General features: G+C 37.9%; 1 protein-coding gene across 1 annotated transcript; it reads left to right on the forward strand.

Moving 5' to 3' along the window:
• Positions 1–2,053: 2,053 nt before the first annotated feature.
• On the forward strand, positions 2,054–2,797 carry LOC309803089 (olfactory receptor 11H4-like; the record flags this gene model as incomplete). Its single annotated transcript, XM_082619008.1, is given in 2 exon segments — positions 2,054–2,514; positions 2,517–2,797. Coding segments are annotated over 2 exon segments (669 nt in total). The 5' UTR covers positions 2,054–2,126.
• Between the last annotated feature and the right edge of the window lie 15,735 nt (positions 2,798–18,532).

Genomic DNA, 18,532 nt, shown 5'->3' on the forward strand with positions numbered 1-18,532 from the left:
AAAAACTGGTCCCTTAGCCTTGTCCTCATATAATGATTTATAAATCCCAAAAATGTGAGGAACAGTGTGTTTATGGCATAAAATGGTGGATAGTCCATTCTAATACCCTAACAATTCCCAGCAAATAATTTTGGAGGCTTTGAAGGGTGGAGTTATGAAGAACTTAATGGAGTCAGTTTATTCCATCAGTGGTTAAAATAAAAGTTGATTACTTTGGCTTTTCTATTAAGCTTCCCACCCTTTGATCATCTCAGTACTTATCTACATTTTCACCAAGGACTGCAGGAAAAATAATGTTGCTGCTAATAAATCTTATAGGGTATGTTGACAGAAAAGATTAAATGAGATGTGAAGTTGTCAGTATATAATGGAGAGTGTCCTGAACTGTTATTCACACTAATCAGACATAGCTCATTTTTTCAGAAAGAAGGACAGGAAACATAGATCTCATGTTTCTAGTTTTTAGTTTAAATCTGTGAGCTTGGACTTAATTCCTGACCTGTAGCAGAGAAAATGATTTATTTATGCTTTGTAAATAACAGTCTGGGAATCATTTATTGAGCACCTTATTCAGGGAAGGTGGTAAACAGATATCTTTTGAATTCAACATTGATTGGAAAACTGGACAGCTTTGGACTTGGATGCTCAATTTTCCTTTTTTATGCTTCCTTAAAAACCACCAACAGGGGACTAGTCCAAATCTTTTTTCCTAAGTATCATACATGATCCTTCTTTCAAATTCTCTATTCTTCTTTTCCTTTCAAATTTATCTTCTATCCTTAACAAAGTTATGACTGGTGACTTCCAATATACAAGGCAGGAGATCTGAACTTAACAAGAAAACTCAATATCGAAACTATTATTTTTAAGACTCAATCAGTGCTTTTTAAATATTAATCAATTACAAGATTACTCTGTTGTTTAAACACAAAGATTTATACATTTTTGTTCAATTTTTATTTGTTTTGTTTTGTTTTTTTGCATACGTGGGCCTCTCACTGTTGTGGCCTCTCCCATTGCGGAGCACAGGCTCCGGACGCGCAGGCTCAGTGGCCATGGCTCACGGGCCCAGCCACTCGGCAGCATGTGGGATCCTCCCAGACCGGGGCACGAACCCATGTTCCCTGCATCGGCAGGCGGACTCTCAACCACTGCGCCACCAGGGAAGCCCTGTTCAATTTTTAAATGCTACTGAAAAGTACACGCTTGTCCAAATGTTTGAAAATGTCCTCTCTTCCTTTTCAGAGAACAAAATTGATTTTACCAGATAAAATTGCAGATAAAACCCCATTGATCTCAGATCCCTTTATTTGTTTTTATCATCCAAAAATACTTACTAAATGAACTAAACCTCTGTATTGAAACACGATTTTATCTAGGTAGAATCTGAATATAAAAAGTAAGATAGTTCATTTTTGTATAGTATGACTAAAAAATATAAAAATAAACACTTATAAATAGGGATATTCTTAAAACAATATTCTCACATTCTTTAAAGCAAATATTTATCATATACTGGGGCTTTTGTATTTTTTTAGGCATCACTCAACTGGTTAGAGTGATATTTTAAAAGAAACTTTTAAAGGAAAACTTAGAAACAGCCTTGAGTCTTGAGTGTAGTGATGTCTGTCACAATTAACTCAGTTGATTAGGCCATTCTGAAAAGCTAGCATTCTGGAGTAATTTTTATCTCCACGTGTAAGTCAACTAATTCTGTTCTGTTGCCAAAGGCTTAGCTCAACCTCAGACCAGCTGTCCTCAAAATATCTGTTGTTGTTGATTTTAACAAGTTATGCTGAATAAGAGAAAGTGGATGAGTTTGTGCATGAAGACCCATAATCAACTTTAGAAAAACAGACCAAAATCAGAAAGGGTCTTCTTAAAGATCAAAATTAAAAAGAAAGAAATTTATACCACTTGTTGTACAAACTGATGTGGATCTTGCTGCCTTGGTTTCTAGCAAAATAATACTGAGATTTAGATCCACAATCAATTCAAAATAAGGTGAGATTTAATCCCACCTGGTTTCAAAATATCTCATATTCAATATTTTCCTCTAAGGTTTAAGTTCCCTTTCAAAAAAATCCTAAAGATATGTAGGAAGCAAAGCAACTTGGGTTACACTCATGTCTTTCTTCTTCATAGATTTAAGACCCATGAACAGGTCAGCAACACGCATTGTGACTGAGTTTGTTCTCCTGGGATTTCCTGGTCACTGGAAAACACAGATTTTTCTCTTCTCACTGTTTTTGGTGGTTTATGCCTTGGCTTTGCTGGGGAATGGAGCCATTACCTGTGCAGTGAGATGGGACCCACGACTACACTCCCCCATGTACTTTCTGTTGGGAAACTTTGCCTTCCTGGAGATCTGGTATGTTTCCTCCACTGTTCCTAACATGCTAGTCAACATTCTCTCCAAAACCAAGGCCATCTCATTTTCTGGCTGCTTCCTCCAGTTCCATTTCTTCTTTTCCCTGGGCACAGCTGAATGTCTCTTCCTGGCAGTAACTGTTGATCATTTGCCATCTGCCACCCACTGCACTACCCCACCATCATGACTAGGAAGCTCTGTGGAATGCTGGTGTCCCTCTGCTGGCTCATTGGATTCCTTGGCTACCCAATCCCCATTTTTTTCATCTCCCAACTCCCTTTCTGTGGACCCAATATCATTGATCACTTCCTGTGTGACATGGACCCACTGATGGCTCTGTCCTGTACTCCAGCCCCCATTACTGAATTTATTTTCTATACTCAAAGTTCCTTTGTCCTCTTTTTCACTATTACTTACATTCTTTGATCTATACCCTGTTGTTCAGAGCTGTTTTTCAGGCTGCACATGGGCTTTCTCTAGTTGCAGTGAGTGGGGACTACTCTTCATTGTAGTGTGCGGGCTTCTCCTTGTTGTGGAGCACGGACTCTAGGCACCCGGGCTTCAGTAGTTGCAGCACGCAGGCTCAGTAGTTGTGGCTCACAGGCGCTATAGCACAGGCTCAGTAGTTGTGGTGCACAGGCTTAGTTGGTCCACGGCATGTGGGATCTTCCCAGACCAGGGCTTGAACCCATGTCCCCTGCATTGGCAGGTAGATTCTTAACCACTGCACCACCAGGGAAGTCCCTTCTAAAAGATTTATTATAAGTTTTAGGACAAGTCTAATGACTTTTACCAAATGGTTAAAGGTACAGTGACTTTTTTAACATTTTTATTTAAGTATAATTGATATACAAAGACTGCATGTTTAATATATTTTAAATGTGCAGTGACTTTTTTTTCCTTTTGCAAAGAGTATCCTTTTTTTTAAATTGAAGTATAGTTGATTTACAATGTTGTGTTAGTTTCTGGTGTACAGCAAAGTGATTCAGTAATACATATATATACATATTCTTTTTCATGTTCTTTTCCATATGGTTTATTACAGGATATTGAATATAGTTCCCTGTGTTATACAGTAGGACTTTATTGTTTATCTATTTTATATATAGTAGTTTGTATCAAGGTGCAGTGACTTTTAAAAACCATGAGACCTTTCTATAATCTTTAAGAGACACTTCTTTCTTATACCTGGTCTAACAATCTCATCTAAATACATGTTCTCTCCTTACCAAGTAAAGCTTTAGCCCAAGTGCCTTCTAGATAACACTTAAGATACACAATCACAGAATTTCCTTCCACTTTCTGACAGCATCCAGAGAAAATCTCTACTCCCTTCAGTTCTCCCCAAAGTCAACTAACACAAACCCAAATCATATAATAAATCCCTTCTAACATCTTTCTACTGAGATGCCCCATGTTCCTCATGGCATATGTTCTCTCACTTTGCAAAAAGCCAATAAACCCATCTTTGTTCAACTACAGGTGTGTTCGTGAGGGTCTCTGTTATTGGAAATCAACATTAGTACAGTATCTAGCATAGAATAAGTGCCCAAAATGTTTATCAAATACCTTTATCTCAATTTTTTACTTATAAAATAATGCGTAGTTGTTGTAACAAAGTCAAGCAATGAAGAAGTGTATAAAGATGAAGGATTTACCATCTTCATTCTCATCTCCACCAATCCTTCACTCTGCTCCTCAGAGGCTACATATCTAAATTCCTCTGTCTGGTATTCAGCACGCTTCACAACATGGCCCCACTGTGTTTGTTTTCCATCGCTTCCCAACACGAACCCTCAGCTCTAGTCCGGCAGTCACTTAACTACTCCAACCTCTGTCATCTCCACACCCTTGTTGAGGCTGCTCTTTAAACCCAGAGAGCCTCACCTCATCTTCTGCTGTGCAACTTAAGAAAGGTACTTAACACTTAGATTCTTAGGGTCTTATTTTGAAAAATGGGTATATAACATATTTTTAACAATGTCATAAGGATTAAATGAGATAATTTATGTAAGGACAATAACACAGTAAAAACACACAGAAGATTCTCAGCACATGTTTTTTCTGCTCTCCTTCATATATATATATATATATATATTTTTTTTTTTTTTTTTTTTTTTTTTTTGTGGTACGCGGGCCTCTCATGTTGTGGCCTCTCCCGTTGTGGAGCACAGGCTCCGGACGCGCAGGCTCAGCGGCCATGGCTCACGGGCCCAGCTGCTCTGCGGCATGTGGGATCTTCCCGGACCGGGGCACGAACCCGTGTCCCCTGCATCGGCAGGCAGACTCTCAACCACTGCACCACCAGGGAAGCCCCTTCATACCTTTTATTTATTTTATTTTATTTTATTTATTTTTTTTTTTTGCGGTACGCGGGCCTTTCACTGCTGCCTCTCCCGTTGCGGAGCACAGGCTCCGGACGCGCAGGCTCAGTGGCCATGGCTCACGGGCCCAGCCGCTCTGCGGCATGTGGGATCTTCCCGGACCAGGGCACGAACCCATGTCCCCTTCATCGGCAGGCGGACTCTCAACCACTGCACCACCAGGGAAGCCCCTTCATATCTTTTAAATCTGACCATGGATAATATAGCATATATAATATGCTAGTTATTCTGCTGGATTTTTACTATGCTCATGCAAACCTTCATTGCCAAATAATACATATATATATATGTATATGGAACTAATGCCTTAGGTAAAGTACAAACTCTGGAGTCAGACTTACCATATCCTAGCTTATCTGCTTGCTTTGTGACCTTCAACATGTTGCTTGAATACTACAAACTTCAGCTACTTCATCTGTAAAATGGATAATAATAACAGCTATCTTATAGGGTTGTTATGAGTCAACACTCATAAAGCACATAACATTGTGACTAGCAAACAGTAGAGCTCAAGAAACATCAGCTTAAAGAATAAATATTTTCTAACTCAGTAAAATATCATGGTATCTTTCAAAGTCGATACGTATAATTTTACATCATTCTGTTTAACAGGAACATTGTGTTCCATTATATGAACATATCACAATTTATTTACCCATTATTCAATTAAGATGCTTTATTGTAGCCAATATTTTTCAATTAAAACAATGCTGCAGAGCTTCCCTGGTGGCTCAGTGGTTGAGAGTCCGCCTGCCGATGCAGGGGATATGGGTTCGTGCCCCGGTCTGGGAAGATCCCACATGCCACGGAGCAGCTAGCCCCGTGAGCCATGGCCTCTGAGCCTGCGCGTCCGGAGCCTGTGCTCCGCAACGGGAGAGGCCACAACAGTGAGGGGCCCACGTACCGCAAAAAAAAAAACAAAAAAAAAACAATGCTGCAATACATGTCCTTGGATATAACTCTCTGTACAGCCACATCAGTATTCCATAAATTAGAGGAAGGATTTCTGGGAAATAAGATTTGTATATTTTTAATTACAACAAATACTGCTAAACTAGGTACTCCCAAAGAGTGTATTACTTTTTGACAAATAGTGCTGGGACAGCTTGATATCCACATGGAAAAGAATGAAGTTGGTCACCTACCTCATTCCACCTACAAAAATTAACTCAAAATCGATCAAAGACCTAAATGTAAGATCTAAAACTACAAACCTCTTAGAAGAAAACATAGATTTAAATCTTTGTGTCCTTGGATTATGTATGTTTTAGATATAACACCAAAAATATAAGCAATAAAATTAAAAATAAATTGGACTTCATCAAAACTTTAAAATTTTGTGTTGCAAAGGATACTATCACGAGAGCCAAGGTCACAGAATGGGAAAAAATATTTGCATATTATGTATCTGATAAGAGTCTAGTAGCCAGAATATATAAGAACACTTATAACTCAACAATAAAAACACAAACACAACTCAATTTTTAAATGTGCAAAATATTTGAATAGACATTTTTCAGAAGAAGATACACAAATGGTCAGTGAGCAAATGAAACACACTCAACATCATTAGTCTTTAGGGAAAGATACATTAAAACCACAGTGAGATACCTCTTCATACCCAGTAGCATGGCTAGAATCAAAACAACAGACAACACCAAGTGCTGGCTAGGATTTGGAAAAATTTGAACACTCACACATTGCTGGCCAAAATGTAAAACGATGCAGCTGCTTTAGAAAACAATTTGGCAGTTTCTCAAATAGTTAAACATAGAGTGACCATATGACCCAGCAAGTTCATTCATAGGTCTAAACCCAAGAGAATTAAAAAAATATTCACACAAAACATGTATATGAATGTTCATGGCAGCATTATTCATAACAGCCAAGAAGTAAAACAACCTAAATCTCCATCAACTGATGAATGGACAGCAAATTGTGGTATATACATACCATGGAATATTATTCACCCGTAAAATGAGTTAAGTATGACACTTGTTACAACACGAATGAGCTTTGCAAACATTATACTGAGTAAAACAAGCCAGACACAGAGGCCACATATTTATTATAGGAGTTCGTTTATATAAAATGTCCAGAATAGGCAAATCTATAGAGACAGAAAGTAGATTAGTAGTTGTTAAAGATTAGGCAGGGGGAAAAATGGGGAATGACTGCTAATGGGTATTCACTTTCTTTGCAGGGTGATGAAGATGTTCTAGAATCAGATAGTGGTGATGGTTGCACAACCTTGTGAATATACTAAACCTACACTTTAGAAGGGTGAATTTTATGCTATGTAAATTATATCTTGCTAAAACATTTGTATGGGAGGTCTCATTTTCCCATAGCTTCCCCAGCGCTGGATCTTATCACGGTTTCTCATTTGTTCGCCAATGTGAGAGGTAAGATTAGTATTGTATTAATTTCCCTTCCTTGAATTTAACATTAAGTGCCACAAGAGCTTATGAAAATGAGATATCAGTGTATGCTGTAGACAGAAATTCATTCACGAAGGAAGCTATGGCTGATCGGTGGCTTGAAGATAGGAAAGAGAAGAGAACAAACATGTGCTGAGAACCTCCTAGGTGTCTTTTACTGTCTGTGGTCCCTACAAAAATTGTCTCATTTAATCCCTGTGGCATTGTTACAAGATATAAGTTATACCCATTTTACAAAATAAGACCCTAAGAATCTGTGTTATTTTTCTAAAGCTGCACAGCAGAAGATGAGGTGAGTCTCTCTGGGTTTAAAGAGCAGCCTAAAGGTGTGGAGATGACAGAGGGTGGAGTAGTTAAGTGACTACCTGCCTAGAGCTGAGGGTTCGTGTTGGGAAGCGATGGAAAACAAACACAGTGGGGCCATGTTATGAAGGGTGTTGAATACCAGACAGAGGAATTTAGATATGTAGCCTCCGAGGAGCAGAGAGAAAGGCTGGTTAAAAGGAAGAGGAGAGCAGAGCCCTAGATAACATCCTTCATGACTTCAGGCATCCATGACATCCAAATCTGCACCTCCTCTATTTCAACAAATCTCAACACCTCCGTCTCCACACCCCCTCTCAAATCTTCCCAAGAAAAGGAGTAACTGACAACAAATTACTGCTGAGGCTTTTGAAGGATGAATTTGTGGAACATTAGTATTTTTCACTGTTATTTTTGTGTTGAGTCTTGGAGATAGTTATTAGATACTGAATGTACAATTTCTGAGGATGGAAAATTGTGGGAAAAGATAAAACCTATCACAATGAGAAGTCTCACTGACTTATTTCTCTCTTTGTCATTTCTCCACTTTAGCTTTCTAAACTCTCTAAAATCTTAGCCCTACAAATTTTCCTTTTTCCATGGTCTTACCTAGCCACTTGTGTTCTGCTGCCTTCTGGTGCTTGCATTGTATGCCTAAGTATAAAACAAAGAACTTCAACCCACCCAAACATTACATGTAAAGGAGGATAATGGTTAATTGAATATTCTAGTTAACTGAAGACTAACCAGAAAAATCTTTTTGATAACGAGTATTAAAACCTTTCTAAAGTGTGTTTGCCCACTTTTGGACTCTGGTATGTTAAAATGATTTAATCTTTCACCAACTCAGGAAGTGTAGTATGTTGGGACAGGCAGTGAACAGGCAATCAGACCATTGGCATTACAATCCAATCCCATTCCTCCACCAACTAGCTATGTGTCCATAAACATATGACCCAGCCAGGGTCGAAGGGTATATGTGAGGTGGCAGGAAAATCAAAATTGAAGAGAGCACACTGGTTATAAGGGTACTGCAATAATCTAGAGAAGATATAATGGTGACCTGAGCTAGGACAGTGCTTCTCACAGTATGGTCAACAACAAGAAATGAACAGAAACTGAGAGGAAACTTTAGAAACTTTTATAGCAATTCAACATTATTGTAATATCCAAGCACATGATCAACAGACTCATCTCCTTGAACAGGATATAGGCTGTTTGGGTGTGATAGTACTATCTGCACATACTAGTCATGCACAATAGAACCACATTAAAACAGGTGATATTTTAAGGTTTGCTTATAAACTATAACCCAAAGTGTGTAAAAATTGAGAAAACATACACAAATTTATTTTTGTATCTTGTTTTCACAATACTTTAAATTTTAATGTATAGTTCAATATTATAAGTTAAATTTAGGAAATATAATTTATATTATTTATTTTTTAACCCTAATTTGTCTATGGCAAAACAAGCTTTACAGAGTTCCTTTCCAAGAAAAGACATATCCTTTCTGATGGCAGCCATAGTAGTAAACCAAATGATAACAATGGAAATGGCTCCCAAGAAATGAACTGAGTTCATACTAGTTTAATCAGAAGTATGAACCCTCATATATTTTTAATTATATGTATAGCTATAATTGACCATGAGGTGCTAAAACCACAATGTTTTATTTGCAGAGATATATTAGCTAATGAAACTATCAAACGTAAGAATTTTATATACAAAACATAAAGAAATAAGTTCAAAACAAAAGTTTTTTTAAAGAAATATTATTGAATTAAAAAGCAGAAAAAAGTAAATGTTCAATATTCCATTGAACATTTATAAATGTCCTTCTTATAAAAAAGCATTTTGAGTTGCTAAAACAAAGAACATATACAATTGTTGAATCATTAGGGAAAGACTGTGTCAAAGATGCTTGCTAGCAAATCTTGAATGAATCCATGGCAAAGAAGGTAGCTCAGCTACCACTTTTCAATGACTCCACAGCTCAGCGTATTAAAGAACTAGACCACAGAATGAACAAAGTTAGCAAAATTATTTTCCATGTAACTTGATGTATACAGAGCTACTGCTAAAATGGCAATTATTTTTGTATATGTGCAACTTGAACATGATGATGATAAGAGGAGGAATTCTTTTTTTCAGCTTCATTCCTGAAATTCAAAACAATTAGCTCTAAATGGGATATATCTATGAATGATTACATTGTCAACAAATGTGTTTAGGGTTTAAATTTTGAGTACGTATATTCTGATGATGCAGCTGCAATGATAGGAAAAGATTCTTTAGCAGTTACCCAAATTAAGGAGTGTATTCCATACTTGCAAATTTGATTAGTTATTTTAGCTCCCCTAAAGACTAACTACTTATATGGTTTGATGAAAGTGAGTTTCTGGAACTTAAAGCTGAAGAATTCTGGTCCTGGCTATGATGAAATAGCTACTATCAGATTAATCTTCCCACCATAAATAACTATAAAATTTGGGCACAATATAAAAAACAATTGCTTGCAGGCATTGTACAGCAACCAAAGCAGGGATAAAATTCTTTAGAAGGGGGAAGCATACAAGATAAGCCCCACATTTATTCAGGCTTTCTCTCTGGGGACATTTTATGGGCTATGGTACAGGGAGGTGGAGCCCAAGCAGGGAGCCGAAGTCTCACTGGGCAGAAACCGCAGAGACAAGAGTTCCAGGCTGTTGAGCTAGCTGGGACTTAGGGGGCAAATGTCATGAATTTATGAGATGATATAACAATGGAAAAATATGAATGAGCCTCACTTTGAAAATATATGTTATTAACTTTTTAGAAACTCAAAATTCAATATTAAGAAAACAAACGTCACAGTTAAAAATGGGCAAAAGATCTGAATAGACACTTCACTCAAGAAAATATATGAATGGTAAATAAACCCATGAAAAGATGCTCAACATCATATGTCATAAAAGAAATGCAAACTAAAAACATGAGTTACCATTACACACCTATTAGAATGACTAAAATCCAAAACACTGACAATAACAGCTGCTGAAAAGAATGTGGAATAACAGAAACTTTCAGCCAGCCACTTCAGAAGACAGTTTGGCAGCTTCTCATAAAGCTAATTGTACACTTACCACATACCCAGCAATCGTACAACTTAGTATTTACCCAAGTGATCTGAAAACTCATGTCAATACAAAGATCTGTATATAAATGCTTATAGCAGTTTTATTCATAGACAGTAAAAGCTGGAAGCAACTAAGATGTCCTTCAACAAGGGAATGGATAAACTGTGGTACATCCATACAATGGAACATTATTCAGTGACAAAACAGAATGAGCTATTGAATCATGCAGCAATATGGATGATCTTAAATGCAGTTTAAAAAGTGAGATAAGAACGATCCAAAGGACTACGTACTGTATGGTTCCATTCATATGATATTTTGGAAAAGGCAACACTATAGGGAGAAAATGTATATTAGTGATTGCCAGGGGATGAGGGGGAAGGAAGTGGTTGACTACAAAGGTAATGGACAGGGGAATTTTTAGGGTATAGGGACAGTTTTGTATTCTACTGGGCTAGGTGGTACATGACTCTATACATTTGTCAAAATTCACAGAAAAAAAGTGAAATTTAATGTATGCAAACTAAAAAAGAATCAACCAGAATGTAGGGGAATCCCAAGATTGAATGCAAACTGTGACTAAGGAATCAAACTGTGTTACAATATGTGAATATGACTGTGCTAAACAGAGTAGAGAAAAGGGAAGCTTACCTAAGTAACTTTGCAAAATGGTATTTTCTGACTGGAAATTATAAGGCTAAAGGTAAAAGCAATTGTATACAAACCCTGTACACTAGTTGGTAAATTTTTTTTTACATGGATGTGGTTAACAATTCTGAAACTTCTTCACATCTAAACTTGGGTTGAAGAAATAAGTACATGAATGGTGGGTGGGGGGAGACAGGTTTCTCACTGTCTGTATTAGTTTCCTATTGCTACTGTAACAAATTACCACAAACTTAGTGGCTTAAAACAACATACATGGGGACTTCCCTGGTGGCGCAGTGGTTAAGAATCCACCTGCCAATGCAGGTGACATAGGTTCAATCCCTGGTCTGGGAAGATGCCGCAGAGCAACGAAGTGCATGCACCACAACTACTGAGCCTGTGCTCTAGAACCCGTGAGCCACAGTTACTGAAGCCTACGTGCCTAGAGCCTGTGCTCCGCAACTGCAATGGGAAGCCTGTGCACTGCAACGAAGAGTAGCCCTGCTCGCCACAACTAGAGAAAAGCCCGCACGCAGCAATGAAGACCCAATGCAGCCAAAAAATTAAAAAAAAAATTTTTTTTTAAGACTGTTTAAAAAAAACAACATAAATGTATTATTTTATAGTTCTGGAGGTCAGAAATCCAAGACTTCACTAGGCTAAAGTCAAGGTATTAGCAGGACTGCTTCCTTCTGGAGGCTCTAGGGGAGAATACATTTCCTTGACTTTGGCAGTTTAGAAGCCACCTTCTTTCTTTGAAGAGTGGCCTCTTCCTCCATCCTCAAGTCTAGTAGCATAGTATCTTCCAACCTCCATCTCTCTCTCTCTCTCTCTCTCTCTCTCTCTCTCTCTCTCTCTATCTATCTATCTATTTCTCCTTTAGTCATCATATTATTTACATGTCTTTGACCCTCCTGCCTTCCTCTTACAAAGACCCTTATGATAACACTGGCCCATGTAATTACAGCTAATACAGGATAACCTTCCCCATCAAAATATCTTTAGCTTAATCATATATGAGAAGTAAAGGAACATATTCAGCCTATCATACTTTCACAGAGGAAAGTTACAGATGAGCAAGAAAACAAGGCAAGAATAAACTCTGTATTACTAGTTAGTATCAGAGACATCAGTATGAATTCGTACTTATCTTAATATATATGCAGGTGAATAAATATAGCATTATAAATATGTGTGTACATATGGCATACTATACATGCATATACATTATGCAGCTCTGTCTGCTGAAAGAGCCTGGCAGCAATAACATCCCAGTAGCACCCCCAGCACCTGGATCTTGGTTTGGTCATCCTTCAATAAAAGGTACCAGAACTCATTGGAGAAACGACTAATTCTAGAACTGGGACAGATAAAATGCAAGATGAGCTGGAAGCATCTTGTAATACCAGAAATAAAATAATACTTAAAAAGCAAAAAGATAAAGACATGTCAAAGGGATACAAGAGCTAAACTGAAAAACCTCACAAGGCCAAAACTGGAACAATTTGAGCAACAAAATAAATAATGTAGTACTGGATTATAACTATGCAATTATAAGTATGCTATAAATATACATGAGTCCATACTGAAATAAATAAATGATTGAAAAAATAAATAAATTAGGGGAAAGAGACAAATTTTCCTTACAGAAGAATTCCAAATAATATAGATAGATATTCCCTCCTCCAGGAGGTAGAGCTTAATCCCCTTTTTCTGAAGGTGGCCTAGACTTAGTGACTTGCTTCCAAAGAATATTAGGGAAAGGGGGAAAAAAGTAACTTTACAGTGGAGAAACCTGGCAAACACAACATCAACCAAGTGATGAAGGTTAACATCACCAGTGGTACCATATGGATACCTTGTCCCCTGATATGATGTGACAAGAAGGGCATGTTACTTTTGTGGTATCTTTCCCTAAAACCCATAATCACAGTCTAACCATGAGGAAAAACATTAAACCTAGATTGAGGGCCATTCTACAAGAAACCATGCCCAGTACTCCTCAAGACTGTCAAGGTCATGAAAAACTTAGAAACTGCCACAGACTCAGAGGGGACTGGAGAGGGATGACAACTAAATGTAATGTGGATCTTGTAACAAAGAAAGGACATTAATGGAAAGCTAGTGGAGTCCAAATAACAGAGTTCTGTTACTAGTAACACACCAATAATGGTTTCTTAGTTTTAACAAATGTACTATGTAAGATGTTAACCATGGGAGAAATTGGGTGACGGATACACTGGAATTCTTTGTAATTATCTTTGAAACTTCTGTAAATCTAAAAGTATTCCAAAATAAAAAGTTTATTTTTTAAAATGACTTACCGGGCTTCCCTGGTGGTGCAGTGGTTGAGAGTCCACCTGCCAATGCAGGGGACACGGGTTCGTGCCCCGGTCCGCGAAGATCCCACATGCTGCGGAGCGGCTGGGCCCGTGAGCCATGGCTGCTGAGGCTGCGCGTCCGGAGCCTATGCTCCACAACAGGAGAGGCCACAACGGTGAGAGGCCCGTGTACTGCAAAAAAACCCAAAAAACCCTACTAATATTGTAAAGTTCCATATTTTAAAGTTCCATACACAGAAACAAACTCAAAGTTTTCATTTAAAACTTGGAAAATATGTTATTTAGAAATGTTATGGAAATTCAGTATTTGCTATATTTTAATTTGTTATAATTTTAATCATATTACATATTTTTTCTTAGAACATAAATAAAATAATGAATTTTTCACCAAAATCTATAGAGATGCCTCCAAATTCCTTCATGTTTATTCTACTGTCAGACAAACATCATTTTCTTATGTATCATTTTCCAAGCATTGCCTTAAGGGACAGCAAATCTGTTCAGCCAATAATTCTCCATAACACCTTGTGGAAATTTAGTTACTCTAATTTAGTTCCTCTTCCCAGAATTGTTCAAGAAGATGAATATATTTATAGCTTTGAAACTTTATGAACTCTAGAAAGTTGGTTCTACATCAATACAACCTGTCAATATTATGCTGATTCTTTTCTCTCCTCAGCTCTTTAAACACTCTGTTCCCAGGCAATCATCTCTATGCTTGATAACAGTACTTACTATAACCACTAACTCAATGTCTTCCTCGGTTTAATAATATTTTTCTCATATTTCTTATAATAACATATGCCCTCATTTTAAGGTTTGACTTTGGCTGCTTATTTCTTCCTAGAGACTTGGAGGATAACTAATGTTAAAATAAACTATCACACTAGTTATGTCCTTGTATTTGAGCAACTAGACATCCAACAGAAGTGCTTTACTTGGATTAATGGATTAACACAGTTTTATCCTCAATTATACATTTTTCTTTAAAGCAGGCAAGTATAAACATTAAGTATATGAAAAACTAATTTAAAAATTAAATCTAATCACCTAAAAAGAATAGGCACTCTACACACTAACCTTAACTATTAGAATTTTAGTCCTTCCTGCATTATCTCTTCCTGGGTTTAAATAAGAACACATAATTCCTTTCACTTTCTTACTTTGACAAAAGAACCCCACAAAACAGCCTGGTATAGTGTCAAAAGCAGTAAACTTAGTGTCAGTAGACCCAGATTAAGCCCAGATTTACCATTCATTAGCTGTATGACCCTATTCATCTTAAAACACTCATATTGCTATATCCAATACTAGAGTAGGTGTTCAGTCAACATTTATGAACTTAATCAGGAACTGAGTCTAGCAGAAACCAGTGAAGAAGTAAAAGAGACCTCCTCTTTACTTGCCATATTATGAATTGGGCTACAGCAATAAGCAAGTAAATAAAAGAAAAGGTATAGCCCTCCCTCCCAACTGTTCAACCACCTGGCAGGGCAGAGGAAATGGCCTGCGCCAGGGAAGAAGCACAAAGAGAAGCAAAGCTGGACAGGGCGAAAAGACTGGTAGGCTTACACCCTAAGATTCATAATCTCCTGGGATGCATAGTTTTCCCTGACCACACTGATAAACCACATACTCTCACATCTAGTGGGGTCATACTCTCAAATCCCAGCATTCTGGACCTACTTCTACATTCATCTGATGGAATTCTGGTTAACATCTTCTACAGCCACCCTGCCCTGACCAAAGATAAGCAGGACTATGTAGTCATTTTGTTTACCTTCTCTATCCATATAAACACATAAAATACATGAAAAAACATGTGAGAGAGGCCACAACAGTGAGAGGCCCGCGAACCGCAAAAAAAAAAAAGAAAAAAAAGAAAATGATCCCTGAACCTCTTTAAAAAATGTGAGAACCTGATCTTCTAAATATAAACAACAACAACAAAATGTGTTCAGAGAATTGTAATCAACATCAGAATGTTTACTCATTCAATATTTATTGTGTGTACTATAAGTAGACACCATGGTAGAGTTAGGGACACATTCTAGAAATCTAGACACAGAAGAGTTCACAATCTCTTGGGAGATATATATAATAATTTACAAGTCACTTATATATTACATAGTGATAACAAATATATACATATGGTTGCTTTACCTAGAATGCAGTTCTCAATGAACACTGTTGAAAGTATAGACAGATTTCTGTGTCTTTCTTGGTCTTGTCTCAAGACATAGCCTTGTAAGCAAATTTATCTGTAGGATAACAGCTACCCTATCATTCGGTATAAAAGTCACAATTCAACACTCAGACAAGTGTTTTCCAACCTGGACCATAATTGTGGTGTGGTCAAAGAGTGTTGGTAATAAGGCACTCAAAGCCAAGTCTACTATTGCATTGCTTCTCCAAACGTGAGCTTGTACAAGGACAATTTCCTTTAGCATTATCCATTTGTTCAAAAAGAGGTCACACAAATGTGCTTGTGTTTGCCAGAGATATATTTATTCTATATCATAACTTTAAAACCATACTAAAAATAATTTTTAAATGTCATTTAAAAATATAACCCAAGAAGCCAACCTGAAAAGGCTACATACTCTTATGATTCCAAGTATATGACTTTATGGAAAAGGCAAAACTATGGAAACAGTAAAAAGATCAGTGGTTGTCAAGGGCTAGGAGAGAAGGAAAGAATGAATAGGTGGAGCACACAGGATTTTTAAGGCAGTGAAACTACTCTGTATGATACTATAATGGTGGGTACAAGTCATCATACATTTGTCAAAACCCATAGAATGTACAACATCAAGAGTGAACCTTAATGTAATCTGTGGACTTTGGGTGATAATGATGTGTCAGTGTGAGTTCATTGACTGTAACAAATGCACCCTTCGGATGCAGGATGTTGACGGTGGGGAAACAAGAGTGTGTGTGTGGGGGGGCAAAATGTATATGGGAACTCTCCGTACTTTCCCCTCAATCTTGCTGTGAACCTAAAACTGCCCTAAAAATAAGCCTATTTAAAAATACTTTTAGGGTCTCTCTGGTGGCACAGTGATTAAGAACCCGCCTGCCAGTGCAGAGGACACAGGTTCGAGCCCTGTTCTGGGAAGATTCCACATGCCATGGAGCAACTAAGCCCGTGCGTCACAACTACTGAGCTTGCGCTCTAGAGCCTGCAAACCACAACTACTGAGCCTGCGTGCCACAACTACTGAAGCCCACATGCCTAGAGCCCATGCTCCACAAGAGAAACCACCGCAATGAGAAGCCCATGCACCACAACGAAGAGTAGCCCCCGCTCAACACAACTCGAGAAAGCCTGCACCCAGCAACCAAGACCCAAAGCAGCCAAATAAATAAATAAACAAAACATTTTTAAATAAATAAAATAAAAATACTTTTAAAAAATGTAACCCAATAATGATTATTGTCAAAAACTGTACAACTAGTGTTTTTTTCCCCTTTGGGCAGTGACAAACAGAAGCAGACACAGCAAGTTTTCCACAAGGCTTTTTGCTATAGAGGAGTCTGTGCACCAAAATGTCAAGGCTCACACTCCTCAAATGATAAGTTTTTCTTCTACTCCCATCATTCACCAGGCCCATTTTGGACACCTCAGCCAGAAATCTCCCTCTCTGCTAGCAGGAACAAAAAGCTCCAGGCCACACACAATAGTTGGTAAAATCTAGAAGAAGTTGGCGCTGTTCAAGCTGCCTCAGTGAAACCAATGCTCTAAGGATCCCTATACCCCCAGGCCTAATCCAAAGATAAGTTGTTTTAACAGATTAGAAAAAAAAGTTGAAGAAGGAGAGTCATAACAGAAAAACCTAGGGTCCCCAGGCACCAGTTTAAGACTCTCTGCAGCAGCTCTGCTTTGGTTGATTAAAGCAGGAGTTGGAGGCCCCTGAGAGCCAATTAAAAAAGGAAGTTAGGATGAGGGAGGGAGAAATGATTCCAGCAACTACCAATTAAAAGTGACTGGATCCCACAGCACGAAGGGACGGTGATTCAAACTGTTGCATCAGCCAAGTTCCAGCACCAACTCCCTGAACATGAAGAGAGAGCAAAGAGGAGGGGTGAAGGAGGGGGGCAGAGGTGTCCCACACTCTGGCAAGCTTTCACTGCTTATCTCAAGTGAATACACACCTGACAATTAAGGCGCAAGCAGAATCTCTTGATTAGCCATGCAGAAAACCCCAAGACCATGCCATAAGAGGGACAGGACCTGTAGGCAGGGAAACATGCCCAAAAGTTAGGCAGGATGCTGCTGACACAACAGACCTGCTGCCAATTCAGAACTGCTCTTGTCAAATCAGATCACACGTGACTCACTGTCCTTTGTGGAGAACAATGCTACTTCCATCACTATCCCTCCCCTCCACCCTGTACTTGTAAAATACCTGATGATTTTCAAGCATGTTGACAAATACTACTTCAGTGATTGTCACAAACAAAATCCCTGTGGGTTCTGTCGAGTATGTATTAGTATTTTCATCTAGGAATTTTTAAAAGTTAATGCTAAGTTCAAGAGACCTAAGAGCATAAAAGCAGTATTATTTGTATATTTTAAGTGATATGCCACTAAGCTTATATATACATAGAATATCTCTTGAACAAAATGTAAGAAAATGGAGCGGTTACTACAGCAAAGGAACTAGGGGTCAGGAATGGAAATGAGGCTTTCTTTTTTCTGTTAGCTTTTTTGTAATTTTACAATTTTACACTATTGTATATATAATTTCCTGAAATTAAATGAAAAAGAAAGTTACAATTAGGGAGCAGAAAACCACAATCCAATTCTCTTTCCGTATAATGCTGCCTCCCATGTTGGGTAAACAGGACAGAACAGTTTTCTTTCTCCTGTATCTTGCCACTTATTCCCCATTCCATCACCACCATCCACATGTATGTATAC

Source organism: Mesoplodon mirus (genome assembly GCF_964341445.2).
Source record: "Mesoplodon mirus genome assembly, chromosome: 4".
NCBI classification, from domain to species: Eukaryota; Metazoa; Chordata; class Mammalia; order Artiodactyla; family Ziphiidae; genus Mesoplodon; species Mesoplodon mirus.